The 27,257-nt window shown below is 45.8% G+C and overlaps 1 protein-coding gene across 14 annotated transcripts in view; it reads right to left on the bottom strand.

Annotated features, from left to right (window-relative positions):
- Window positions 1-27,257, bottom strand: part of LOC309628841 (kalirin) — a gene marked incomplete at its 3' end in the record, with an annotated part of 315,688 nt that overhangs the window by 37,266 nt on the left and 251,165 nt on the right. For 10 of the 14 annotated variants that reach the window (XM_082392269.1, XM_082392254.1, XM_082392268.1 and 7 more), the window contains 13 exons: window positions 24,102-24,232; window positions 19,551-19,617; window positions 17,644-17,747; window positions 17,393-17,462; window positions 16,989-17,075; window positions 16,056-16,148; window positions 15,237-15,287; window positions 14,289-14,366; window positions 10,988-11,173; window positions 10,445-10,616; window positions 6,701-6,939; window positions 4,604-4,857; window positions 902-1,025 (listed from right to left, as the gene is read on the bottom strand). In XM_082392269.1, coding sequence (XP_082248395.1) covers window positions 902-1,025; window positions 4,604-4,857; window positions 6,701-6,939; window positions 10,445-10,616; window positions 10,988-11,173; window positions 14,289-14,366; window positions 15,237-15,287; window positions 16,056-16,148; window positions 16,989-17,075; window positions 17,393-17,462; window positions 17,644-17,747; window positions 19,551-19,617; window positions 24,102-24,232 — 1,656 coding nt within the window. Of the gene's footprint in view, window positions 1-901; window positions 1,026-4,599; window positions 4,858-6,700; window positions 6,940-10,444; window positions 10,617-10,987; window positions 11,174-14,288; window positions 14,367-15,236; window positions 15,288-16,055; window positions 16,149-16,988; window positions 17,076-17,392; window positions 17,463-17,643; window positions 17,748-19,550; window positions 19,618-24,101; window positions 24,233-27,257 lie in introns of those variants that run through there. The other 4 variants (XM_082392270.1, XM_082392261.1, XM_082392263.1 and 1 more) reach the window with 1 other exon arrangement.

Below are 27,257 nucleotides of genomic sequence, written 5' to 3'. Positions count from 1 at the left end.
TAAGCTGCTCATCTCACAGGAAATAGCAATGGAAGCAACCAAATGAAGCATGAGTGCTGTCGAATTTAAATTGTTGTCTTCTGTGAGGCTGGACTTCCCAGATGAGGGTGAGGGAGAGAGTACAATTTCTTTTCCCCAAGAAGGACATTAGAATGGGTTTTGATTGTTCTTATTTTGCTCATGAAGACTCAGGTAGATAATCACACATTATAACGATATTAAACATCAGCGGTCTAATTTCCATTGTCCAGAGCCATGACTTTTCTGAGCACCCAATGTAAAGAAAACAGATCACATCGTTTCAAGATGGGGGACAAGGGTCTGTCAAAGCTTAGAATCAGTGAGTTCACTATAACATTTGGATTGTTACGAAGCAAAAACTTGGGCTTCATCAATGTGCCTCCCTTCTCTGCCCATGCATAGGCCTGAAGGTGATGGCATCTGAATTCTGGGGAAAAGAAATGAAACTTCACCAAGGACACAGTAGCCCTTAAATTCCAAACCTCAGACTTCAAAGGGTTGGAGGTTTGGAAAGCATCTCTAATCTCTTTACACTGCATGTATTTTCAAACCTAGGATACTGAATGGGTGGCTTTGAGTACTTTAATATGAGTCAAGCATCTTGCATTTTTAAGAGAATAAACAATACTGCAGATAATTTTGCTATAAAACATCTGCACAGTATAAGGAGGAAGGTATAAAAGAAAAAAAAAAGAGATACTTACTTATTTGACTCGAAGTTGCCAGGAGAAATAAAAAATAAAAAATAAATTGATCTCGCATGCAAAATCCTACTAAACTACTTCCCCTCTGGTCCCCATCCACCCAAGTTGCCTCGTGAGAATGCTGCAGGGTGGGAGTAGATGAGAGGTCGGACACAGCTCCGGAACACCTTACTCACTTTAACAGAGACTTTGTTGCCCAGAATATCCTTGGGTTTACGAGGCCCTGTGGCTTCATTTTTACCCGTGTTCTCCACTTCCGCCCGCTTTCTCATGCGTAGAGTATGCCATGAACATGACTTCCTGTTGTACCAAAAAATGCACCAATCAAAATGGCAGGTCAGGGCAGAGTGAGGCGGTGGGTGGGCTTGCCACCCTTGGGTGAGTCAGTAGGTGAGGCGCTCCAGTCAAGCCCCTGCTTCAGAGGCCCCAAACCTGCACACCAGCTCCTGTGGTGGCTGGCAGCAGATCTCACCTCCAACAGGAAATGAGTGAGGATGAACTCTGACCCCTCCCAATAGATGTACAAGGTTGGTTGTAGCATTTGAGGCAAGTCTGAGTACTAAGTGATTAAACTCTACCGAGGGAAGTTTTCATATACTGATGAGGCCTTATAGGACTCAGGAATTCCCTTCCTGAAGGGTATGATGGATGGGAGAAGACTGTGGGGAGGGGGCGATAAAATAGGAAAGATAAGGGAAGTACATTCTACAGTGTATAAGCTATTGGTACTTTCCCAGGATCAGATATAAAGACCCAAAAGGATGCTTTTGAGGTTTTCATCTCATTATTTGTATTTAGGCTGTGGCCACTCCCAAACACCGTAGTACAGATAGGAGGTTCTAGGGCATTTGACTTTATAAACTCGTGGGCACCACTCATTTATCTGGATGACTTAGGATGAAGGGTTTCTTGGTCTATGTTCTCCACATCACTCAGTGTTTGTGAATACAAGGCTCTGTCTGACAACCACTAAGAGGTCCTAGAGTTTTCCTGTTGGGAGAAGACCCAACACGTGCTCTCAGGGAGGTGAGGGTGGCAATGTCCCTTCACATTATCTTAACTTCTTCCTTCTCACAAGAGGGTTGGGAGCTATTTCTTCACAGACCTGAAAGAGAGGCTCAGAGCAGAGCTCTTGAGTTCCACATATGTTAGGACTCAAAGACACCAAAAGCCAAGTCTCAAACAGCATCAGGGACCCTGGGCAGGCAGCATCAGTTTCAGGTGTGGTCACAGAGTTTGGATGAAGTTTTGTCATGTCCGGAGTAAGTGAGGCTGGCTTCTCTTCAGTGTCTCCTTATCAAATTTAGGCCTATGCAGACAGGGCTCAATGAAAAGAGAATCATCAAGGGAGAGAGGGAAGAGAGAGAGAGGCCTATGAGATTTAGGAGGAAGGGATTTGCTCCAAAACGCGTAGCATCTCCTCCACAAAACTCCATAAATGTCAGAGATTTTAGGATGCCCTGGGGAAGGTGTTCTCAAGATATTTAGCAATAGCGTGGAGGTTTAGCGATCAACTTTCTGAGTAGGAAAGAGCGATAATAGTCATGTCCTCAAATTTATTTTGGAAAGCGGCTCCTTCAAAAGGCAAAAAAGAATCTCTTGGCCAGCCCTTCTCTTGTACCTCCTAAAGAGGCAGGCTCCCTGGGATTCCTTGCATACCAGCTCCTCACTCCAACTGTTGTTTCTGAGTGAGAAAGGTCACCGAAATGAACCTCAGATAATATCACTCTTAACTGAAGACTTTCATCCCTTATCTTTACCCCCAAAGCCATGTCCCTGGCTCATCCTGAGAACATCTTGAGTCAGGGAGGTCCCTGCTGAAAAGACTCCTAGGGCAGCCGGCACAGTGTGTGTGTGCGTGAGCATGGGGGTGCATTCCTATGTTTATCACAACCCTCTGGGTCATTCAGTATGATTGGTGAGAAACTAGAAATGCTACAAGTAACACTGAGAAGGAGACTCAGACTAGTACAAGTGGCAGGACACGCTCAATTTCGTATTCTTCTTCCCAGAAGAACGCGTCATCATGGTTTGGGGAGCTTCCATCTCTTGGCCACAAGCCTGGGGACTGATGTGGAAACAGGGTATCAGTGACATTTATCCCATAGGCATCACAACCAACTCTGACCCTTGTGGTCATAGCAGCCCTGGGGAGGGTGCGGTGAGTGTCCTTCACTGATAAATAGTGACAACCACTTTTAGTCTATTGCTCTGCTCCACTCCCACCAACCCTTGTGCAAGAGCCACTGACAAGGAACCGAATGACCAATTGGTATTTGAACCTGCTCTCTTCTGCCCAGCCTGACACCCTTCCTACCAGTCCTCCCATTGAAGGTATGAAAAAGTGACCAAAAGATGCAAGGGAGAAGTGCTGAGTGCCTGGATAATTAGATCACAACTCACTACGAGTTAGCTAGCTCTGTAAGCCACTGATTAATAAGAACCTCAATGCTTTGAGGGCCTTTATATCCAAGGCTTCATAAAAGGTACTGAAACCAAGTGTCTTTAGGATAAAATGAATCAGGCCTGTTGCCATGTAGGGGCCACTGCTGATTTCCAGCTGGGCCTGAGGTTACCTAGAAAGGCCAGGGTGGGGTCAGCAGTCTCTGTCCCTGAGTTAGAGAAAGCTCCAAGGAGGTGCAGCTCTGTTGGTGTCGCTGCTCAGATATCTCATGGGAGCTCCTCCACCCCGGCCGCCGGTGACCACACAGCGTGGAGAGCAGGGGGGGGCCGCAAGCCAGCCCACCACCTTCTACACTAGCCACTGGTTTACGTCAGCACCTCAAGGTCGCCCAGCTGGACAGCATCCGATCTGCATCATCCCTCACCTCAGAGGTTAGAGAGAACCCACATGGGCTGCTTAGAAGGGAAGGCTAGGGTTGGACCTCTGGCCACAAAGGCACTTCTTGTGTAGGAAAGAACTGCCAATGCATTCAACCAACTCTTCAAGAAAAAAGAAGAAGAATCGTTTGTACATTTAAAAGTCCCGGAATAGTGCACTGAGGAAAAAGGGTCAACTAGTCTTTAACCTCATTAAAACATGCTTGTGGTGAAAATTTATTTTACATATTTAAAATAGTACATTTAAAATTATTAGTTACATTACAGGTACAATGATGAACATTGTGACTCTCCATTATATTGCACAGCCTGACTTCATCCATATGGGTTTCTTTAAATAGTGCAAAATACTTTATACAGGAATGTGTTTGGAAGGGTCTTCGCAACCAAAATAAGGAAAAGAAATATCTTACAAATGACCATGAACATATATTAAAGTGACAGGGGAGGGGGGAAAATAAAAAAAAAAAAAAAGTTACAATCTGTACAGAGGAATTGCCATAGACAACCAAAAAGTTCCCTCTCTCCTGGGAGAAGCAGCAGGCCTCTGACCTATACAGGTCTGGCATTTGTGCTAAGGTAATTTTTTGGTGTCAATCAAAAAAAAAAAATATATATATATATCAGTAACTTAATACAATATAAATAGAAGTCCAGTCCAGTGAATCCTGTGGTGGGTCAAATGGAGCAACAGGAGGCATGCCTTTTGTCACCTAGGGTTTCAGTAGGGTTCTTTTCTTAACAAGGGGGGGAGAAAAGAAAAAAAACAAACAAACAGAAAATTACAAATGAAAAGGAAAGGAACACCACCACTGTTACCACCACCACCAAAAAAAAAAAAAAAAAAAATCGGAACGCTCCAGCCCGGTTGCCCCCTGCTGCGTGTGGTTCCAGCACTCAAACCTTGGTTCTGGTGGCACTGTCGAGAATAAGCAGCAGTAATTCCCTACCGTGTGTTTGCATTTTTGTGTTCTTTGTTTTGAATTTTTTTTTTAATCCACATACTCCTCTCCCGGGGAAGCCAACGAGGCACTTACTTGATGCTCCCGTCACTATTTTCTGCGGCTGCCGTGGCTTTGGTGAGGGGTGCCAGGATGTTGCCTGGGACCCAGCCCTCGGCGGCGGGGGAGTGGTCGCTGGCGGGCTGGTACACCAGGCACATGTTCTGCTGGTTGATGGCAAGGACCTGGACCACCTCACCTTGGCTCACACAGATTTCGTTCTCCTTCAGTGCATAGTAATCTTTGATCACGGCCATGGATGAGACCCCATTGCAGCCTCCCAGGTCGCTCTGCCAGGAGACAAGGGCGAGAGGGACACAGACACAGAAGGCTGGTTCACATGGGCTTGCTCTGCATCCTAATGTGTGGTTGAAAGTCAGCCCTCCCGCCAGCAGGGTAAATGGCAGGCAGAAGATGATCTTGAGAAATGGAATTATATTCATAAATGGGCTCTGAAAATGTATTTCATTTATAATGAAAAATTTATAATGAAAATGTCTCATTAATATTATAATTGAGGGTGAAAAGGTGGAGATACTGCCCAGCCTTAGGTAAAGGTGTAAACACGCCTTCCACCTGGGAGTCCCTCCTTAGCATGCATCTGCCCACCAGCATCCTCCAGCTCACGGAAGGAAGAGTGTGGCACAGACACGGGGATACGTAAGCACCTGGGCAGAGTGAGGTCAGGGCAAAGGTCAGGTCAGTGGTCACCATCCCCCAAAGAAAAGAACACAGGCTCTTTGATACATGTTTTTCTTCCTTTTGAAAAAGCATTGGTCTTACTCTACATTCTGACCCTCCTTGAGACAGCAGTAACAATGAGACATTTGCCCAATTCAAAGGCAAGGCCATGACCTACCCTGACCCAACTCCTGTGGGAAGAGAACTCCAGTCCCCCTGTATTCATTAATATGAAGGGTCCTGCCTCCATGACCTTTGCACATGACTCTGCACCAGGGAAGCTGCTTCTAGACAGACTTGTAACTTCCACAGATGCCTGGCTGCCTCAGAGAGCATGGTGAGAGCCAGAAATTCTTCAGTAAGTTAATGTGACTTCAACTTATTCACAAGGGCAGGGGATTTTTAAGATGAAAAAATAATTTCCAGCTGATGTGATAAAATAGGTCAGTATAGTTACTCTTACACAGAACTGAACTTAGACATTAATAGTTAATTAAAAAAAAAAATTAGGAATTCCCTGGCAGTCCAGTGGTTAGGACTTGGCGGTTTCACTGCCATGGCCTGGGTTCAATCCCTGGTCGGGGATCTGAGATTCTGCAAGTTGTGCGGCGTGGCCAAAAAAAAAAAAAAAAAAAAAAATCAACATCACCTAATAATTTGGGTAAGAAAAATAAAACTATAAGGTGGGAACATGTGGGTAAAAAATGCAGATGTTCCCATTCATAGACCCATTGAGTTCTAGAGGAAACAGGCCTGATGAGATTAAGTAAACTGCTGAGGTTCCAGGGCAAGTGGCAAAGTTCTGAGTTGCATAATTTGGAATAGAAACCAGATCGCCTGACTTGGGATCTAGCACTTTTCCCATTCATTGTCATTCCTACTACCTGGTGGGGTCAAAACAGCTGTGTAGACTGGATCTGCAGTTACATTGATGACTCTCCCCATGGCGATGTTTGAATTGTGGATTATCTCGGATAGTCTAATCCAAGGCTAGCTTCCCCCATTCACACACTGATGGGCAACATCCTCTTGCTGCTTCAGCCAGTGGGCGTGAGCTCGCTTCAGCGGCTCAGCCTTAGAAAGGGCAATCTCTTCAAGATGTCAAACCCTAGAGTTGCGACTTTTAGATGATCCACACCACAGCTCCTCTATTTGCTACAAATCATTAATTGCCACTCCAACATTACCATATTTGTAGAGTGTTTCTGCAGATGACAACAGCCCTTTAACACAGAGTATCTGGACGGCGGGGGAGGAGGGTAGTGGAGAGGTGGGGAACTGGTTTAACTCACTCAATTTGCAGGGGAAGAAAGAGAAATCATTGAGATTAGGCTGTATTGAGTGGGCTCTTCCTGCTAAAATGATCGGCATAAAAAGATGCTACTTTATAAAGTAAGCCCAGAGGCTGTACCCTCAAAGTGGTGAGGCTGGCAGTAGTGGGCTGTCACTTACCTTGCTGGCCTCAAACTTGTCCCCAGCCTGGTGGTAGTCAAACCCCGAACTGCCATTGGAGGTAGATATCTTCAGGGGTGGCAGAGGCGGGTTACAGCTGGAGCCCTTTGGGGGCTTCTCGGAGCCCACGGGGATGGAGGAGTAAGGCCTGGGGCTGGCTTGGGGAACCCTAGCAGGCTGGGACCTCATCACAGCTGTGTTCCTTTCTTTCCGCTGATATTCAATGGGCGACTGTAGGGCTGCAGGGGTAGAGGAGACCATTACTCTCAGCTTGGGAAACCCCATAAGCTTTGAAGGCTTATGAGGTACAGGCTTGGTGTGAGGCAGAGTGAGGATACGTGAGGAAGATACTGCCCCGTTTTTAAAGAATGTATAATCTACCGAGAACTATTCTTAGTTTTGTCTATATGATGACAATGCAAAAACGAAATGGTGCAAAAGGAGGGAGAGAGGGCTCTGTAGTACGTGTGTGTGTGGGTGGACACAGGGATGGGTAGGGTGGTAGTAAAGAGCTTCAGAAACTGCCAGCCATCAGGCCCCGATATGCAGGCTCTGCAGGATGGAAGCAAATGGGAAGTGGGTCTGGGGAACAGGATGGAGTCAGATTCCCTGGAGCACAGAGCCATGGGTCTCTGTGGAGGAAGAGGAGATGAGACAGGTAAGGGAAGTTGGAGGTGCCATGATGTGAAAGATCTGGAAAGCAGGTGAATGAGTCTGGATTTAATTCTGAAGTTCATGAAAAGTGACTGAATTAAGTAAACGTTCGTGTTTTCAATGCAGGTGCTAGCACCAGAGTACACCTGAAGAACATTAACCTTGCTGCGGGTGCGGGGAGGGATCGGCCAGGCTGATTAGGAGCCATGAGATAGTGAAGGGGAGAGGCTGGACTTGAGCAGAGCCACGGGAATGCGGAAGGGTGCGGTGCGGCAAGCGCTCCAGAGGGAGCTGAGGCTGACACAGCCTAGATGGGAAAAGATGGCAAGAAGCCAGGGTAACTTGGGTTTGGAAGCTGGGAGAAGTGGTGGTCAGTGGAACTCTGGAGAAAGCTGCTTTGAAAGGAAAGAGGTGAGCTTTGTTTTCCTGAGTTTAAGATGATAAAGCTCCAAGGTCTTAGTACTAAAGAGGTACAGCCAGGCAAAAGCCATACAGGTCAAATTCTGTAACAGTGACTTCAAGGCTGGCCCAATTATGCTGTTTCTGTCAGTGTTCACTGTAACAAATATTTAATTGGGTTAACAGCTGGGGCCCTGAGAACTTTCCATTATAAGGATATTTCCATAGTAATAGGTATATACTTTAATAGGACTCAACATATCGTCCACACTTCCTTTCTATTTGAGGTCTCAGGAGGGAAAGGTTGGCTCTGAGGTGCCTGCATGTGTGTCTACAAGCAAAAGCCTGGCCCCAGTCCATTGTCACATCCTTGTCTTTTGAGTGTGTCAAAGTGCTGAACAGGCTGCTGCCAGACCTCAGCCTTTCTCCCTGGAGAGCATTAAATATTTACGTATTGAGAATCTGGTTCATTAATAGCTCCATAATTCACTATAATTAGGCAAAATGTCTCTTGGAACCATGTACAAGTCTGGATAACTGACTATGCCCAAAGAAGTACCACTCTAAGTTTGAAGCAGATAGCAGACAGCTGTGAAGCAGGCTGTAGCAAACTGACTTGATGAATCATTACCCATCTCATGGAAGTGGGGTATTACCCGATTATACGCAATAACTGTGCTAAAGTGTTTGAAAATAGTATGTCTTCTTAAATAAGCTGCATAGAAAGTCTGTGCTCTTCCACCAGCCTCAATCTGCATAACTTAGGTCTTAGGATCAGGAAAGCTGTGCATCTTCGGATAGGGTTTGTATCTGGCTGATGGATACAGTGTCTTATACCTGGTCCTGTTTTTTTGCTCTGTTTGCTGGGGAACTCATAGACAAATGTGTGCCCTACCACTAGCAACTATACTGCAGTTTTGGGGTTAGAGCCTAATTTTAAGTTATACAAGTTATACAGTTCTGGGTTCCAGTTCTTGTTTTAGCACCTACTGCTTTTGTGACTTTGGACCAGTTTCTTAACCTCCCTGAGCCTCCTTTTCCTCACTTGAAAAATACAGGATGATATTACTTAGCTTTCCACACTGATGTGAAGATTAAGTGTGGTAACACATGTGAAATGGTTTGATTCATGCCTCGCGCAGAGAAAGGACTCAACGTATGGGAGCCGTTATTGTTACTCAATTATTTCCGGTTTCAACTTACTGTCCTACCTTATTTTTCTTTTGTCCTGAATTGATGAACTTAAAAACCTCATTCCAGCTTAGAATCTATCAGAAATTCCAAATAGAATGGAATTTAATGAATGTATTGTATACATGCACCTGTTTTTTGCTTAAAATTATTTTATCCATAGAAGCATTAATTCAATGTTGTATACTCAATAACTGTGAACTATGTACAGCTTTCATTACTATCCCTCAGGACTGGGCTGGTGTTTAATTTTAGACTCTTTAGAATGAGAAAGAACCCTAGAAATCACTTAGTTTAGTTTTTTTTTTTTTTTTTTTTTAGTTTAGTTTTTTTCACCAAACTGTTCTACAGTTGGGGGACCAGGGGCATGGCTCCCAAATACTGTCCGTAAGCGTGTAATTGCTTTGAAGTCTCGTGTTCTATCTTAAAAAGGCAAGGCATTCTGCTCCATAATCTCTTTCTATTTGTTTTAAAATAAACACAACTGTGTTAAACCCCTTACCATGGAGTACAATTGATACCTGGTAATCTCACAAGGCTCTCTAGTGTTATCTAGAGATAACTTGGGGTTTGGCAGACCAACTCAAATTCCCCTTTGCTCCCAACAGAGGCGATTGCTAACTCTAAATTTCAGTAATACCTTGAAACTTCCCCGAACAGACTGACGAGTACACAGAGAATGACGCTCTCTATGGGAGGCGTGCCATGTTTTCCTGCTTCCAGTGCTGCAGAGTAGGTCTTTCACAAAAAAGCCAACTGAGGCCCAGAGAAACGTCATGACTTGCCCAAGGTCCATCCCCACAGCACTGAGTTCCATGATAACATCCAGCAAGTGCTCTATTTGCATCATTTGCAAGAGACCAGATTCTAGACTAGAAAAGGTGACACACCTAAGGGTGGACATGTATGTGTAAACATGGGAGCACATATGGCCATACGGTACTCCTTCAGGTCCATAGAGAGCTTCATTCTCTGTGTAATTGACAGTTTGTTCTGGGAAGTTTCAAGGTATTACTGAAATTTAGAGTCAGCAATCACCTCTGTTGGGAGCAAAGGGGGGATTTGAGCTGATCTGCCAAACTGCCAGTTATCTCTAGATAGCACTGGAGAACCTCTGAGATGACCAGCCATTAGCTACTAAATGGAAAGATACACGTCATTGATAGCTGGCCCCCGAGACAAAGAGGATGTGCCCATTTCAGACTTTTGCCCCAATTATTACCAGCTGGTAATAGTGGCACAAGGCACATCCTCTATGTCAAGGCTGCAAGAGATTATTTCTCCTTTTGGAAAGATGGCCTTCTTTATCATGCCCCATCTGCCCACTTGTGTATTCGGGTTCAGAAAAATTCTACACGAAGTGTTTCTGAAAACTACAAAGTTGGAATGCGTATAAATGTGATCGGGGCTCATAACTCACCATGAGCCCAGACCCAAGGAGGCTCAGCGGTGTGGGGTCCCCTGAAAATGGCCCGGCAAGAAGCCAGACCCAGTACTCACCATTTAAGAAGTCTCGCTGTGTTTCTAAGACTTGATTGATGTCCTGCACCCAGGCCTGCTGGATATCAGCGTTGGCAGCTTGCAGGATGACCCTCTCCGAAGTCTCCCTGTTCATGAGTGCAAACTTGCAGGGGTCATTGTCCACGTTCTCCTCCAGGACCAAGTAATTCATCTGGAAGAAACCAAGGTGATCCTTTCCATACGAAGCAGTTTAAAAAAATCAACAACATATTACAGTTCCTCAGAGTTTGTATTTCAGGAAATGTTTCCAAAAATGTGCCCTGAATCTAATAGCTTAAATACTTTGGTTTCTGTCTTTGAGTGGACGACATGATCTTGGAGAACCTGCAGGATCATGTTAGAGACTGGCACCGAGCCTGTCACTTTTTCTCACAGATAATCAACCTTCAATCCTGAAGGTTACTAGGCTGAAAGATCTTCAGTGTTCTGGACCCTCACTTGTGCCAATGTCTCTGTCTTAGGGAAGTGGCTCCCCCAGTGTGACTCTTCCTTGCCCCTTCTCGTCCCCGCCTGGATCCTCACCTTGATGCTCCTTTTGAACATGTAGCCTGGGGTGAGGGATCCCTTCCTGAGCAGTTCACTGAAGATGACAATTTGCTCAAAGAGGAACACACGCCTCTCCTTGGTCCGCGACTGCATGCCGGCATCCAGCTCAATCACGTAGAATGTATCCTGCTGCAGCAGCTTGCCCTGAGCCGTCAGGGTGCCCTGATGGAAAGAAGGACTGGGGTGAAGTAAGTGAAAGACAGGGAGATGACCACAACCCTCTAGGTCACAGAACCTCCCTCTGTGGGGACATGGTCAACAGACCTGGCAGCAAAAGCCTCTGGCTCTAGTAAGAGACTGAATCAGGGCCCACCCAGCCATCTAGGGCAGACCGTGGCCACCTTCCCATTCACACAGGGCCCTGGAGGGAAGGGAAAGAAGGCTACGGGACCACTAAGAAGCAGCTCCAGGAAAACACCAGAAGGAAGGTAAAATTATTAGCTAAAAAAATGTTTGGGGATTATGCTGGCCCTTCTTGTTTTTTATTAAAAGGAGAACAGAAAGTAGATGATGCTGGAGCTGGAAGTGGCCTTTCTGTCCTCGGAACTCTGAGAGTTGTGCCTGTCTGGCCCTTGTGGACAGGACCTGGGGTGCTAACCATGAACCTAGAACCAACCTGGGACCAAGGGAAGTGATGGAGGCCGGCCCACAAAAAAAAAATCAGACGAGTCAGGCTCCTTTCTTCTATTATTTCAGGATGGGGAAATTCTGAGGTCCTAGTCTCCTGCTACAGATCAGCAGGTACAGTTGAGATACTATCGACAGGTGCCTATATTTCAATGCCTCCAGTTGCCAGATCACTTGACACTCAGGGTAGGAGGTGGAGCCTATCTGGTTTGCCAGTTCTAACCAGATTTTCAGAAACATCGCCACATCTTCAAAGGGAATATGGCCTAACCCAGCAAGTCTTCACGGATGCTCTTGCTTTTTCTACTGTTCTGCAACAAGAAGACACTGGCATCTGAGATAGTGGCCAGAGGGCCTCCTCTGAACTGTACTCTCAGGTGACAACTTTTGCCCTTTAGTGCAAATGTGGCCTATTCTCTGTATGTGATGCCTTGTTCCAAACATTACCCAACACACAGGCCATTTTCCTTTCATGTTCCTGAGAAACGCCTGCCCTCTGCTTGGATTGTGGTTCCTTACTGTCAAGGTCAGCAGCCAAACAGGCTTATCTCTACCCTGGTCCAAAGTTAATATTAAGCCAGTGACCAGCTCTAAAAGCTCTATTAATATTACATAAGAGCCTGACCCATGAGTTATAGCCCTGTCAATGCCAAAGGGAAAGCTAGAGGATTGAAAAGGGAGAGAATCTAAGGGAAGGGGCTAACTTCTCCCTGACCCAAAGCCACGGACTTCAGAAGGAATGGAAGTACGTTCATGGTCCTTCCCAATTAGCTGAAGGAATGCAAAGCATATTCTCTAGGGCTTGATGAAAAAAGGAGATGGTGGTGTTCGATTTAAAAGAGAAAATAATTCCACCCTCCTGTGTGTGGCCTTCCGTGGACACACGAACATGCACAACACAGTTCCTGTGAAGTCTGACTTGGGTCAGAAGGTACATCAGATGCTGTTCCTCCTGTCAGTGGTCAGTTCCTCCAGAGACCAAGAGAAAGTCAGGTCAGACTCCTGCTCAGAAAAACACAGGGACACCAAGGATGAAGAGCACAAGGAATTACTTTTGTTCAGAATAGGCTCAGATCTGGCATAATTCCAAGGGAACAGGTAAAACGTCATCTAGCATGACTAAAGAAACACTGTGTGAGAACTCGGTGTGAATTTCTGCTGCATGACCCTGCTTCTCGAATGCCTCATGTCTACTGTGGAGAACAAGGACCTGTGAAAAAATGAACAGCAGAAAGGACCCTCCACATAGTTCCTGGTCACAACAAATCAATGGAAATCACACAGGGACACCAGGATGGGCGGCAAGGGCAAAAAGGACAGAAGAATTTGGCTCAAGACCATCATGAATCCAACTCATTAACCCAAACCTGAATATAGCATTTCCTAACTTTACTTGTATACCAGTCTGCCTTATGTCTATTTTATTCTAGTTTGGCCAGAGAAAAAAAATGAATAATGAAATCTTGCAGGATTGCTGGGAAACAGTATTAGAAGATCCACATCTTTCTCTAAGGGGCTCAACAACAACTAAGCACCAGTCAATAACTGCATCAGTTCCAGTTTTATCATATTAATATTTAAAAGAGATTATGTTTAGTTAGAAGTTTGGATATAAATTAATAACAGCCACTTATTAAGTTTAAACCAGGAAAGTCAATTTGCTCTTCTAAGGTTCACTGTTATGGGTTGAATTGAATGCCCTCTCCAACTTGGATATTGAAGTCTTAACCCCCAGCACCTCAGAATGCGACCTTATCAAAAGACAGAGCCTTTACAAAGGGAATCAAGTTAAAGAGAGGTCATTACGGTGAGCCTTAATCAAACATGATCGGTGTCTTTATAAAAAGGGGAAATTTGGACACAGAGCTATGTACAGAAGGAAGGTGATGTGAAGATACAGGAAGAATGCCATGTGAACATGAAAACGGCCATCTACAAGCCAAGGAGAGAGGCCTGGACAGACCCTTTCCTCACAGCACTCAGAAGGAACCACCCTTGCCTACACTTTGATCTCGGACTTCTAACTTCTGGAAATGTGAGATGATAACATTTCTGCTGTTTAAGCCACCCAGTCTGTGGTACTTTGTTATGGCAACCCTAGCACACTAGCATATTTGTTGAAATCCAAACCTTGGGTACATCTAGCTGTTTCTCCCAAGACTTGATTCTTCTTGTCAAAGAACAGAAATGTGCACTGTGAAGTTTTAGAGCTTTAAACATTCATTTAACTAAAAAGCCAGCCACTATGTGGACCTGTTTACTAGAACCACCCTCTCCAAAAAAAAATGTTTCATTTTCCCTCTGGTTCTACTCCCATCACGTAGTCCTGCTCTCCCTCACATTCCCGGCATTTCTCAAGCAAGAAAGAAAAGGGAAGAGGTCACTGGCAGGTCCATAGCTATAAAGAATTTGGGGTCTTTCCAAGCCCCTTGCAATCCTGACTGCAGCTTGGTTGACTTCCTCTGACTGCCCTATCACTGGAGGTCCTCAATAGGTGCACCTTCCAGGCCTGTGATTCGGAGGGGCCCGGGCACAAGGGCAAACGCGGTGAGTGACAGAGGAAGAGAACACGCGCACAGGACTTCAAAGGGAAGCCTGGGCTCCTGCTGCCCTGAAGGGAGAGGGCTAAGAAGCCTTCTTAAGGGCTCACCTCAAAGCCCTGCAGGCGCCCCAGATTCATCATGTCGTTGCAGCGTTTTGGAACAAGGCACATTAACTCCACTGCTTTCTGTGGGAAAGAACAACAGCAGTCAGGACGGGGAGCGGAACTCAGGTAGGGGGCTCGGCAGCTCCATGCTGGAAGCCAGGGGCCTCCTGGGGGCTCCTTGACCCTAGGAAAGGACACTGGTCCCTGCTGTCCACTTCAGAGGAGGGAGGGCTTTCCTGCTCTGAGTTGGGGGGTGTTTTTCATCCAAGCAGGGGCTCCACGTGAATCAGCGACCACACGCGGGGAAGATGCTACCCAGCCCATCCTCTTCCTCACCTTCCCACTTCTGTTTATCCATTTGCTTTCCTTCTTGCATTTTCTTTTTTCTCTTTGTTGCTCCCTGGCTGCCGAAGCAACAGCTTAGCCTCGCTTGTGAAATACTAGAGGTTTTAACCTAAAATAACCTGCCAGAATGGTCTGTAACCTCTCTGGCTTAAAATAATCCCCATGGTGACATTGTCTCTAAGGACTTCACTTAGGGAGTAATCCTCGGGGACGGGGGAGGGAGTGAAAATGGAATAATTTATATGTCAGCCTCAGATAGTACCTGGATTCATGGATGAAGCTGCACAATGAAACACCCAATCTCTGCAGGATGTTAGAGGGTTCAAATACCACCTTTTCCCACCACATGTCACTGGGAGCCACAAGGAGAACATGAGCGGGGCTAAGCTCTGGTCTGGCCCAGGATCGGATTCTCAAAAAACGTTCAGTGTGCTCCTTAATACTTGCCACTCTACATCCTGCTGGGCAGCTGTTTGCAAGGGGCTCTTGCTGTCTGAGAGGAGTCAGCCTGGACTCTCCATTCCCCAGAGCCCATCTTTCCCCTTTAGGGGCAGACATCCAATACTGTCCCATAAGAGCCACCAGCATTACAAGCAGAAAACTCACCTCGATATCAGAACACTCCAAACCAGCCTTCTCGCTGTATCTCAGGAAGTCCTAGCAAGTGGGGGAAGCAGGGAGAGTGAAACCAGTTAGGAAAATAGAGCCCTATAAAAAACGTAGCATTGTAAAAACCAAGATGACACTCAGGAGACTTTCCTTCCTCACAGAGATGGCAATGCTTTGTAGTAGCTGAGATATGAAGCTGTGACTCATGGTGGATGTAATCACACAGAGAAAAGCCCCGGAATATTCAAAGATTCAAAGCTATGGGAAAAGGGCGGGAGGGGTGAAGGGGAGAGAAAGTGTGTGAATAGGGACAAAAGGGGAATGATGACAAGAAGGAAAGGGACAAAGGACTGTCAAATCTCTCATTTGCTTCATATTTCTGTAAGACAAGTCAAACTTAATGATTTTAAAAAGTTAAAAAATGATCAAATTTTAGGTTTTACTCATCTAAGGTTCCTAGGGCTTTGCCTTTCCTTTTCTTTCTCTGTGTATTCTACTCTGATTTTATGCTCTTATTATTTTTTAGCTTTTAAAGGTACCAAGTCAGTCAGTGATGGCAACAAAGTAAGAAAGTGATGTGGAAAAAAGAAAATCAAATAACCACCAACCTTAAGGAAGGAACAACAGGCATGCAATTTACTCAGGGGCAAAGCTGACACAAATAACCAGCCGGTAAAAGGTAAAAACCCACACATGCCCCCAACTAGTTCACAGGGAAAGTGTGGTGGAGACAGAATCTCGAGCTGACCTGCTCCCTAACTCAAAGCCTGATGAAGACCCTGCTCTGGCCCTGAGCGGGGCTCACAGCCTGCTTACCTTGAGGAGCAGCTGATATTTTGTTATTCTCTGAATGGGCTTGATAAGGAAGTCGCTAAGTGTCAGCCTTTGATTTATCTCCTGTTTCACCTCCTGGAACACAAGGGAGCTACATTAGGGGAAAAGGAACCAAAGGATTGGGGTGCTCTGGATAGGGGTTCAAAGGCAAGGACGGCAGGTCTTGGTGTTTGCCAATAAAGGTTTAGAATCTTCAAACCACGCAATGGGTAGAATTGCCTATGCAATAGCTCATTTTGTTATTAACGACAAAGCACACCTCACCATCACCTTCTTACCTATCAAGCTCTGCCACACTCTGTGTCCTTACCCCGGTCCCAGGGACAAGCTAGCATGGGTGTGCTGCTCTCTCTCCCACACCACGGCCAAGTCAGAAATGAAGGGCTTCCCCTGGGACACCACAAGCCTACGGGCTGGGCCCTCAACTCAGATCTGCAAACACTCAGGCAAGGGCTCTTTCCAGGTGATGGTGTTGCCTCTCCTCCAGCAAAATAAACACCTCCAGGTTGGGGCAGAACAAACACTTTGAGGTGCCTGCCGGGCCTCAGGGAACGGGAGCAGAGGCTACGTACAAGGTGCTGTGAGCACCTCCGGGAGGAGGGTCCTCAGCAAGCAGCCTCCAGGGCCCGCTGAGGAAGGGTGTGGGCACAGTGGGCTCCGGGGTCACGGAAGGAGGACCGGAGCTTCTGCAGTGGTCTCTGCGTTACAGAATCATTCTGCCAGCGGGGGCTCTAAAAGCGGGGAGGAGCTGACGAGAACTTAGCCAAGAAGCTAACGGCTCTGTTGAGGCAGCCCTGCCTGTCCTGAGGGATGGACAGTGCCGTGAGGGGGCCGCGCGCGGACGGATGACGGCTGGTGTTTGTGAATGGGGCGGTCCCGGCCTGAGCGTGGTTCAGCCAAGCCCGAGCAGCTTACTTCAAAGTAGGCGTCGTACTCAGCGACGATGTACTCGGAGCGCGGCTTATTCTGGCAGTACCACACGTAGATGTGCAGCTTCCGCTCCTGCAAAGGCAGAGGGAAAGGCGCTCAGGCAGCTGTGCCTTGCGCTGCATCATCTCAGAGTGCTAAGCTGGTCTACGGGCGGAGAGACAAAGGACAAAGATGTGGCCCATGCTCTGGGGACGCACCAAGGAGGCTAAATATCAAGAACAGAAGAGTAAACACAGGGGGCAAGAGCCCATCTTCCAAACTGCCAGAGAAAAAACCCCAACAGCTCAGAGAGGGATGAGAAGGGAGAGCAGAGGAGGGAAGGGACAGTAAAATGCATGCAAATGAGCCTGGTGGCAGGGGGAGCGGAGGGGCCACAGGGCAACACTCACATATTTAATAAAGAGCTGTGCCAGTCTGTCTTGCTCCTGAATACATTTTTCCAGTTCACCCAGGAAAACACTATTAAAGGATGGAGAGAAGAGAAGGAAGGCACATTCTTCAGAACTGTATCGTTTCTCAATGGTGAGATGAATGACACAAGACTCTCCCCAAACCCCACCCCTAAGGTCAGACACAGGGGGAGGAGAGGAGAGTCCTGGATTCCAAGACCCCCTGATCCTCAGGGCAACGTAGCACTTACTCCTTATGCCAATCATAAATCTGGTGAATATTTCCAAACACGATTTTATCCTTTCCTCGCATGTCCTCAGGGACACCCTTTTCTTCTATTCTCTTCATGAAGCCCTGCGGGGCGGAGGCAATGGTGAGTAAAGCATTTTCACGAGGAGGCTTTCTGGGCCGAGCCCCACCCTGCAGCCCCGTGGAAGCCGCCCCCCCTGTGTGTGAGGAGGAGGGCAAGGGCTTCTGTAGTTTCTCTGCACTCAACCAGGACTTCACCCTTGTGCAGAGGGACAGACAAAACTTCTGTGAAGTTCTGGGTCCCTTTCTTTGTCTCCAGCCCCCGTAAGAAAGCAGGACAAAGAAGAAATAGTTGCCTGTTCTTCTCCCATCTCCCAATCCAATTAATTACATCTTTAAAGGCTTAAAACTAGATGTGTTTGACCTAGAAATAAGTCTTAATATGTGAATACTTTAGATTCTGTAAAGTGCTATCATATATAATCTTATCTCAGTTTTAAAATCAGGTTCTGAGGTGGTACCAGCATTTATCCCCATCGAAAGATGAGAAAGCCAGTGCATGGGGAATTATGTGATTTGTCTAAGTCACACCACTGATGTCTGACTTCCCTGGACCTCAGTCTGCAGATTCCCAAGCCTTCCACTTCCAGGCTAGACTGCTTATGGAGGCTGCTACACCCCTAGCTGCCCCCATCCCACCTTGGAAAAGAGGATAACTTTCCACAAGTTAGAATTCAAGTCTTCTATATGCCAGGCTAGTCTGTGTATCCAAGGTTCAGGACAGGTCAATATGAACCCCTAAATCAGCAGACTGCATAGGATGGGGGCTTACAGGCCCCATGTAAGGAACCAGCAGGTGATTCAGATATCAGGCATTCACTTTTTAGACTTCACATCCTGTCGTTTAAGATGATTAACAGCAGGGCTCTAAGGCATCTAAATTATCCATTTACTTTCTTAGACTTTTTCCTCCAAGTGTCTAAATCCCCCTAAAGTAAACTCCTATGGAGAGAGCTGTTTTATTTACTATCAAGTTGACTTTTAACTGTGCACCTGCCAATCTTGCCTTATTGGTGGTGTTTTCTTTGTCCTCTTGGTAGCAAACTAGGGAAACATAGAAGCCCCAAGGTTTCACCTGCTTGACTTGCTTAGTGCCCATGGTGGCTCATAACTGAAGAATATATGTCTGTATATTCTTATATTTATGGTTAGATATATATATATATATATATATGTATTTATAACTAGTATATATATTGGTTAGACACCAATGAAAAGCTCTGGAGACAATAACTTGGTCACCTAAAACAAGGTGAACTGGATTCAGGTCTAACTAAGAGGCTGCAACATTTGGGGCCCTACCCTCCTCTAAATCTCTCATAATATTTCAAGGGGAAAAGAAAAAAACTTACCTACATATTCTATTTGATCTACTACCATTTTTAGTTTCATCTCTACAAATACCCAGGGAGAGTAAAATACATACTGTCAAGTTAAATCACCATGGGGCCGGGATTTCCCGGGTGGCACAGTGGTTAAGAATCCTCCTGCCAATGCAGGGGACATGGGTTCGAGCCCTGGTCCGGGAAGATCCCACATGCCGCGGAGCAACTAAGCCCGTGTGCCACAACTACTGAGCCTGCGCTCTAGAGCCCATGCTCTGCAACAAGAGAAGCCACCGCAATGAGAAGCCTGCGCACCGCAACGAAGAGCAGCCCCCGCTCGCTGCAACTGGAGAAAGCCCGCGCGCAGCAACGAAGACCCAATGCAGCCAAAAAGTAAACAAAAATAAATAAATAAACAAACAAATAAATAAAACAAAACCAAAAAAAACACCAAAGGGCCCAGGTAGGGTCCAATATGCCACTGGTTGGGTGACCACAGACCCGCCCTGGGCCATGTACTCACCTCTACCACAATCCCCAGATCCTTGACATAGTCTTTCTCTGTCTGTACCAGTTCATTCAGGACAAACCTGAGCAGGAGATTAAGAACAGTGAGGGTTCCTCTTCACTGTGAAGCAAGAAATCTTCACACTGAAGTTCACAGGAAAGTTACTTCGGCGTCTCTATGACAAGACCACCCAAACCCACGCTGGGCACCCTGGGGGAGGTGCTGGCTGGTGCCCTCTGGATGAGAGGCCCCCGCTGCCGAGGAGCTGAGGGCACCGGGGCTGAGAAGGCTTTCCCAGATGGTAGGGACAGCCAGAAGAACAATGCTCACAGCCCAGCATCTGTCTTCCTCTTCCTTATGCTTCCTCCTCCCTCACCTATAACTGAATAGTTGTACAGACACAAGGCAGAAGGAGTAACAGTCACTTGGGCAAAACTGAGTTATGAGAGCTTCGAAGCCAAGGGATCAGCATGAGGCTTTTCCTCCTTCGTGTCAGCTCTGTTCTTTGCTTAACAAGAAGAGAAAGACATTTGTCTGATAAGCAACCTTTGGGCCTCAGAGGCACTGTCATCAAGTGAAGTGTTTGAGATACAGAAGCTACAATTATTCAGATAGGCGTCCGTGGTAACTGGCCTGCAAAAATCCCCCGTCAAGGCCAGAAAGATTCCCTAATCACCCCTTTCAATGCGGCCACATTCCCATCCCCACCAGATGTGTGATTTAATCACTACGAGGACATTTACTTTCTTGGTTTCTTTCTTGTTAATGATTTCTTCCTCTTAGAACATTTGCTTTTGTGCCAGTTGCTTCATCTGGCTTTTCTCAAGCTTATGAGAAGGTAAGTACTATAAGCCCTAGTGTATGTAGATGGAAATACTGAGGCAGTATCGCCCAAGATGACAACGTGAGAAGCAGAGCTGGGATTGGAACCCAGTTGTACAAGAGTCCAAAGACTCTGCTCTTTCACTGTTGCCCGCTGCCTGGTTAAACTACTCAGATTGGCTCTCTGGAGTCCCTGAGGCGTCAAACCCAAACACTTCTTTCTTCCTGTCCAGACAGTAAAGAGCTGGACATAAAACACGTATGGCTGTGCACAGGGGCAGGGTAGGTGTACGCAGCTGAATGGAGTCTGCTTTGTATTATCTAAGTTTGAAAGAGTTTAGCCCGGAGCCACACAACTGCATTTTTGACCCGAGTGGCAGAAGGGATCAAGTTCTAGGATGTCAAAGAGGGGCCCCAGCCCAAGGGTAGTAGCCGTTCTGAACCCAGGAAGCAATTCTTCTGAAATTCTTGTCCATACAGCACAGAGAAGCCACCAAATCCCCAGGCCTAGAGCCTCAGGGCGATGGGGAACACAGGCTTCTTTATCAGCACGCCCAACACTTCCAACCAGCTCCCTCTCTCTGATACACACAATTATGTGTTTCAGGCCACAGGAAGGAACCAGCAAGGCCAAATAAAAGCATTTAAATGTATCTTTAGCATGGTCCGAGTTACCACTTGGAAGAAAGTGGTAGAAGAAAAACCACAGGAAAGTTAGAGTGGGAATTTGGGGCTAGAAGGGCCTTCTGGAGATGAAGTCCAGCTCTCTGCCTCTGGGTGGTATTTCTATGCTAAGCTACCTGCTGACATTGAAGGGTGTCTTGGGATTTCCAGCCTCTAGGGAAGAGAATTAGACTAGGTGCTGCCAGTGGACCTAGCATCTCCTCCCTTGAAGAGCTGATGAAAAACACTTGGAGAGATAATGACACATTAAAAGACATTCTGAAAAGGTACATAAAAGATTTATGCTACAGGCATCTCAAGGCAGTACACAATCAATTGCCAAATAAACTGAACTGACAATAAAGCAATTTTTTTCATGTTCAGTTCTTATGAGTAAAGGTTATTTACAAAGTAAATGTTATTCTTTGGTCCAACTAAACTTCTTCCAGCTACAGGTCAGACCTACTTCTGACCTCTGTCCTTCACAATGGTAGGGAATGGCTGGTCTTCCACAGAAAATCTCTTACAGCCTTTGCACTGGCTGTTGCCTGTGTCGAGAATACTTTTCCTCCATGGCTAAAGGCTAGTTCCTTACCTCCTTCTGGTCTTTGTGCAGACCACTTTGGTCAGAACCATTTAAAGCCGCAACATGGCCTCATCCGTACTCCCGATCTCCCTTACTATTTTTTCCTTTTTTTCCAGCTTCTAACATACTACATGATTTATTTTAAATTTTGTTTATTGTATGATTTCTCCCATTAGGATGTAAACGTGTCATGGGAGCATGGACTTTTCTTTTGTTGTTATTGTTTGTTTTATTCACTGCTGTATGCCAAGCACTTGGTACGTAACAGGTGCTCAACAAATATTTGTTGAATAAATGAGTGGCTAAAACTTGAAGACAATTAAGTCCATTCTTGGCTTTTTTCTTCTCCTGGACAAATAACTGTCTGTTTACATCTTCTCTCCATGGAGCTCTCATTAAACCTTTTGAGGGCTTACTGGGTTGAGTCTCAGTTCTCTATCCCTTCCCAGCCTCCAGCTTCACATGGTGTTTACAATTAAACACCTTCATATCCTCTCTTTCATCGTGACCATAAAGTATAGCAGAATAAGGGCAATATACAGTAAAAGGAATGACTCATTCTAACACCTGGATTTTTGGGACACTGCAGGATGTGGAAATATGTGGAGGAGGGTGAGAGAGTGAGAAGAGGGGGAAGAAATGAGTGAATTGGGTAAAAGAGGCAACAAACCTTTGGCTGTTGGAGCAAAATTAGACAATATCATGTCTGGAAGCAAGACAATGACTTAAATGACTGTTCATAGGCCCTTTTACAAGAGTAGAGATAAGCTTTGCCAAGGAACACCTGTCACCTTAAAGGTTACCTCCCTAATATAAGCTTTCACCTTCCTGGTATAAGTTTTGCTTTGGCTTGACAAGACTGGAACATCAGCTCCAATCCTGCCTCATCTATGTAAAAACTGAAAAGCTAAGGAGAAGCAGCTTTGTACAAGTCCTAAGAAATTTCCCTTTGGGGATGGTATTTCTTTACCTCTATTCTATTCTTGGGGTTCCCCTGAGCACCCATAAAGTTAAGGGGGTAAATATGGAACCAGAGCACTTACATGACACTTGCTCATTTCCATTAGGAGGTGACAGCCCTGCTCTGGGGCCAGGCCCTAGCTATGATGTTTCCTTGGTAACAGTCATAAATGGTCACTTTGTCTATCTGCAGGCAACAGAAGGACCTGGCTTCCTTTATTTTTGCTATCTTCTTGTCTATGACCAGGCTAAAGGAGTGACGAGTTCAAGGCAGAAGGGTAGGCTAATTAGCAACAGGGCGGGACCTTTTCCGCCTGCCTATCCCATTCTCACTGTGCTTACCATCTCTCACACATCAAGCTATGTGCAAGACTCATCAGCAGCTCTGCGTGCAACACAGAGTGAAACCCTAAACAACAAAACTGAAGTTTTGGAGGGATTGCGGTTTTGCAGTAATGGTGTTGCTATCTTCTTGATCAAATCAAGTAACAGAAGATTGACTTAACATCACTGTAGATAACTCAAACCTTGCAAAACATATGGGTTCTTGTGAATGGACTGCAATGTGAATTGTATTTACCCCTAACCATTCGAAAAGTAAAGAGGTTCTCTTGGAACTCAGCCCACAGTGAAATAAGTCAGACAGAGAAAGACAAATACTGTATGATATCACTTATATGTGGAATCTAAAAAATAAAACAAACTAGTGAATATAACAAAAAGGAAACAGACTCACAGATATAGAGAACAAACTAGTGGTTACCAGTGGGGAGAGGGAAGGGGGAGGGGCAAGATAGTAGTAGGGGATTAAGAAGTACAAACTATTATGTGTAAAATAAATAAGCAAGGATATATTGTATAGCACAGGGAAATATAGCCAATATTTTATAATAACTATAAATGAAGTATAACGTTTAAAGTTTGTGAATCACTATGTTGTACACCTGTAACTTATGTAATATTGTACATCAACTGTATCTCAATTTAAAAAAATTGGGCTAAAAAAAACCCCCAAAAAACAAATATTACTATATAAAAAAATTTTTTTTAAATAAATAAAACCGCTGGAGAAGGGGTGGAGCTAGAACCCAGTCTGGTAGCCCAACAGCTTCCTTTTCCTATACGTTACTTTCCTACATCTGGGGAAACGTTTCCTCAGATGAAACTCCATCAGACTTTCTAACACGGAGTCTTTGATATGGGGCCACAGTAATGGTCCCATAGTTCCCTGACCTTTGTTGTTTTCTTTTTTAGCAGTCTGTTTTAAATTTCTAACAGACTTGGTTACAACCACACTGTCAGTAACAGCCCCTATCTTACAGAAAATATTTCAGCTGAAAATCCTTAAAGTCAGTGCCAAATAGCTCGTTGTTGATCAATGTCACACTGTATAGACCGGTCACCTTTACTTAGAATGAATGGTGTCAATGGAAACACAGTGTGGGGAATCCTTAATTCTCCCCAAACTTCACAGGACCCCGTCCCTTGTCCATTGCACACACGTGCACCAGGCTGGAGTCTGGGGAAGCACTTACATCCTGCCTCTCAGGGCCTTGGCTTTCTGTTCTTCTTCCAGGTTTCTAGGAGGTGTGGGTGGGGTCATGCCCTCATTCAGGCAGCCTGTGGGGTCCTTCAAGCTCCCCCGGTACGAGCCTCCTTCCAGACTCTGAAAAGAGAAGAATGAATAGCCTCAGAGAAGTGTACATGGGAAAGTGGTCTGGAAGTCCTCGTGTCCCCCCAGCCCAGCCACAGCCAACTTGGTGGATCAGTAACCAAGGCTGTCCTCACTGAACTTCAGGGAAACACCAGGAGGCCAGAGACTCCCATCTTCCTGCAGCAGGGAGCCCAGAGTCGCCACCTTCTCAGGCAATTAGGATGTGCTTGGTGTCAGGGGCCGCCAATTTCCCAGACATAATGAACACCGTCAAAGTGACTGATCTCTGGGTAAGAGCTCCAGAGGTAAAGCTAATCATCGCAATTCTACACCAAACAAGCAGTGAGGAAAGAAAATTCTCACTCGTAGGACCACCAAGTGTGAATTGACAAAGGGAGGGCAGTGATAGGAGAATTTGTTCGGTAAAATCATGTCTGTTAAATCAGCTACGATTTTCTTTGAAGAGGCCAATGAGATGTAGACAAGAAGAGGTAAACAGACTTAGCCTTTTCTAAAAACATCTTTGCTAAGGTTATTTACCAAGGGCTTTCTTTCATTTACTAATCCCTTTCATCTCTTTTAATTAAGGTGCTGCAGGACGAAGAAACAAGTTAAAGGGGCACTTCCCTGGTGGCGCAGTGGTTAAGAATCCGCCTGCCAATGCAGGGGACACGGGTTTGAGCCCTCGTCCGGGAAGATGCCACATGCTGCGGAGCAGCTAAGCCCGTGTGCCACAACTACTGAACCTGTGCTCTAGAGCCTGTGAGCCACAACTAGTGAGCCTGCACGCCACAACTACTGAAGCCCGCACGCTCTAGGGCCTGTGCTTCACAACAAGAGAAGCCACCGTAATGAGAAGCCTGCCCACCGCAATGAAGAGTAGCCCCGGCTCGCCACAGCTAGAGAAAGCCCGAGTGCAGCAACAAAGACCCAACGTAGCCAAAAATAAATAAATAAAATAAATAAATTAAAAAAAAAAAAAAGAAAGAAAAGAAACAAGTTAAAGGGATTAATATGTTACTCTCGAAAGAGCTAAGGGTAAAGGATTCTAATCCTAGATCTGCCAGTTCCTGGATGATTTTAAGTGAGACAGACAAAATCGTTCCATGCTTCAGTTTTTCTCAATTTTCAAGTTGGGTCTCTCCTTTCTACAGAGTTTTAAGGAAAAGTCAGAGACAATAGGTGTGCAACCCCTTGAAAAATTTAAAATGCTCTACAGTGGTGGGTTTCCCCCACTGCCCCCATGGATGGAAGTATTAACAATAAGGATGCTAAAAAATGGGGTCAATCTTAACATTTTTATAAGCGCTGTAGAAGAAAGAGCACGCAGCTTAGCATTTCATTATGCAAACTGGCAGAAACCATGTGGATAAACAGTAAGACTGGAGACCAAGGTCAAGGTGGGCAAATGGAAAACAAATACGGGAGAGTAATCCAAACTATCCACACGAAACGACTGTCTACTACAGCCACTGTTGTAGGAAAAGGAAAGGCTTTACTTTAGCAGTCTTTGAAAACATCAGCCCGAAGGTTAAAGTCACAACGATCAAGAAGTGCCCCCAAAGGTAGTAGGAACAAAAGGCTTCAGCATGGTCTTAAACAAGCCACGCTTGGAGTACCTGTCATAAACTAACTTAGCTGCTGTATTTCAACATAGGCTGAATAGAGGTAGGAAAAGTCCAGGTAAACAAAACAAAAAGTGAATGAGGTGACCAATGGGCCATTATATGAGAACAGGTGGGGATTATTAGAATTGGAGGCTGAAAAACTTAAAGCTGAGATGTCAACCTTCTTTTCCCCCACTCCATCCCCAAATCAACGGCCTGTGCCAAGGGCCAAACATGAATTTGTTACCAACACTAGAACCCAGCATTAAGAGGACAGGGTCTTCAAGCTCGAGAGAGAGAATTTCTTTTAACTTGACATGAAGGTATCTCACAGAACAAGTAATCAACCATGGAAGCTGTCATCCAGAGAAGCAGCCTAGGCTAAAAATATAGAAAGGTCAAGAAGAGTTTAGCTAAATTTATAGATTCAGGATCTGTAACCAGTTATTAAGGAAATGAGTGTTTGGTGCTGAGGTTTGACAAGCCACCGGACAGACAGGCTTTCCAACGACATGTGACATGTCCCCTGGTGCCATCACCAGAGACAGGCTCCCCAGGCAGATGGACCCAGCTGGGGACTGATCCAATTACATGCCTTTTACTTCCCCTCCCACTGTCCCCACTGTCCTGTTCTAGTCTTTGTTCTGTAGCTTGTTGGCTGGCAGGGTGCTGGCTGCAAGGCGTGGGAAACAGGCTTACATCTCTGCTACAAGGCCCTTCCATGGACCATCCATCTTGGCGTGGTCCACTCTCAACTCTTCTACAGAATGAAGGACATCTGAGGAGTCCAAAGTGTCACACAGGGAGATATGTTCCATCTCCTCTTGCCCGACCTGTTATATGAGCAAAGAAGCCCAAGTTATCTCTGGGGAAGGACTCTCTGGGATGGAGTTGAAGAAGGCAGAGGCAGTGAGAGAGGAAGAAGAGGGAAATATAGGGTTTGGCTAAGCTGTATGTTAGCTGTCTCAAATAATGGCATTGGCTATAAATACTTATAATAATTCAAGAGTGATTCCTTCTGAGGACCTGGCTACCTGTGCTAGAGTTGGGATACGAGGTCCCAGCCAAGGGCAACTATGGGTGACCTGCAATTGTCTGTGCTGCTCCTTGGGGGACATGGGCAGTGATGGCTGGTTGATGAGTGGTGGGCTGTGCTGCCCAGGGAGGACTTCTGCCCTGTCTGGCGCTCAGGGCCACAGCAGTCTCAGCAGACAAAGGAAAAGGTGTGCAAAGGGGGAAGCAACAAATGTTGCAAATGGGTGCTCCTAGAGCTGGTGCCATGTCAGGCAACAGAAATGCAAATAGGATTCAAAAAAGAAGATGAAGTGTGGAGGAAGGCTACTGCCACAATAAAAATGAACACACTTCCTGTCAGCTCGATCTTGGACCACATACCCATAAAATGCCCTTCCTTTGGGCTCCTATAAGCA

Source organism: Balaenoptera borealis, assembly GCF_965194805.1.
Source record: "Balaenoptera borealis genome assembly, chromosome: 5".
In the NCBI taxonomy this organism is placed as follows: domain Eukaryota; kingdom Metazoa; phylum Chordata; class Mammalia; order Artiodactyla; family Balaenopteridae; genus Balaenoptera; species Balaenoptera borealis.
Note: the sequence above shows the minus strand (reverse complement) of the source record. Positions and strands in the feature narration are given on the sequence as shown.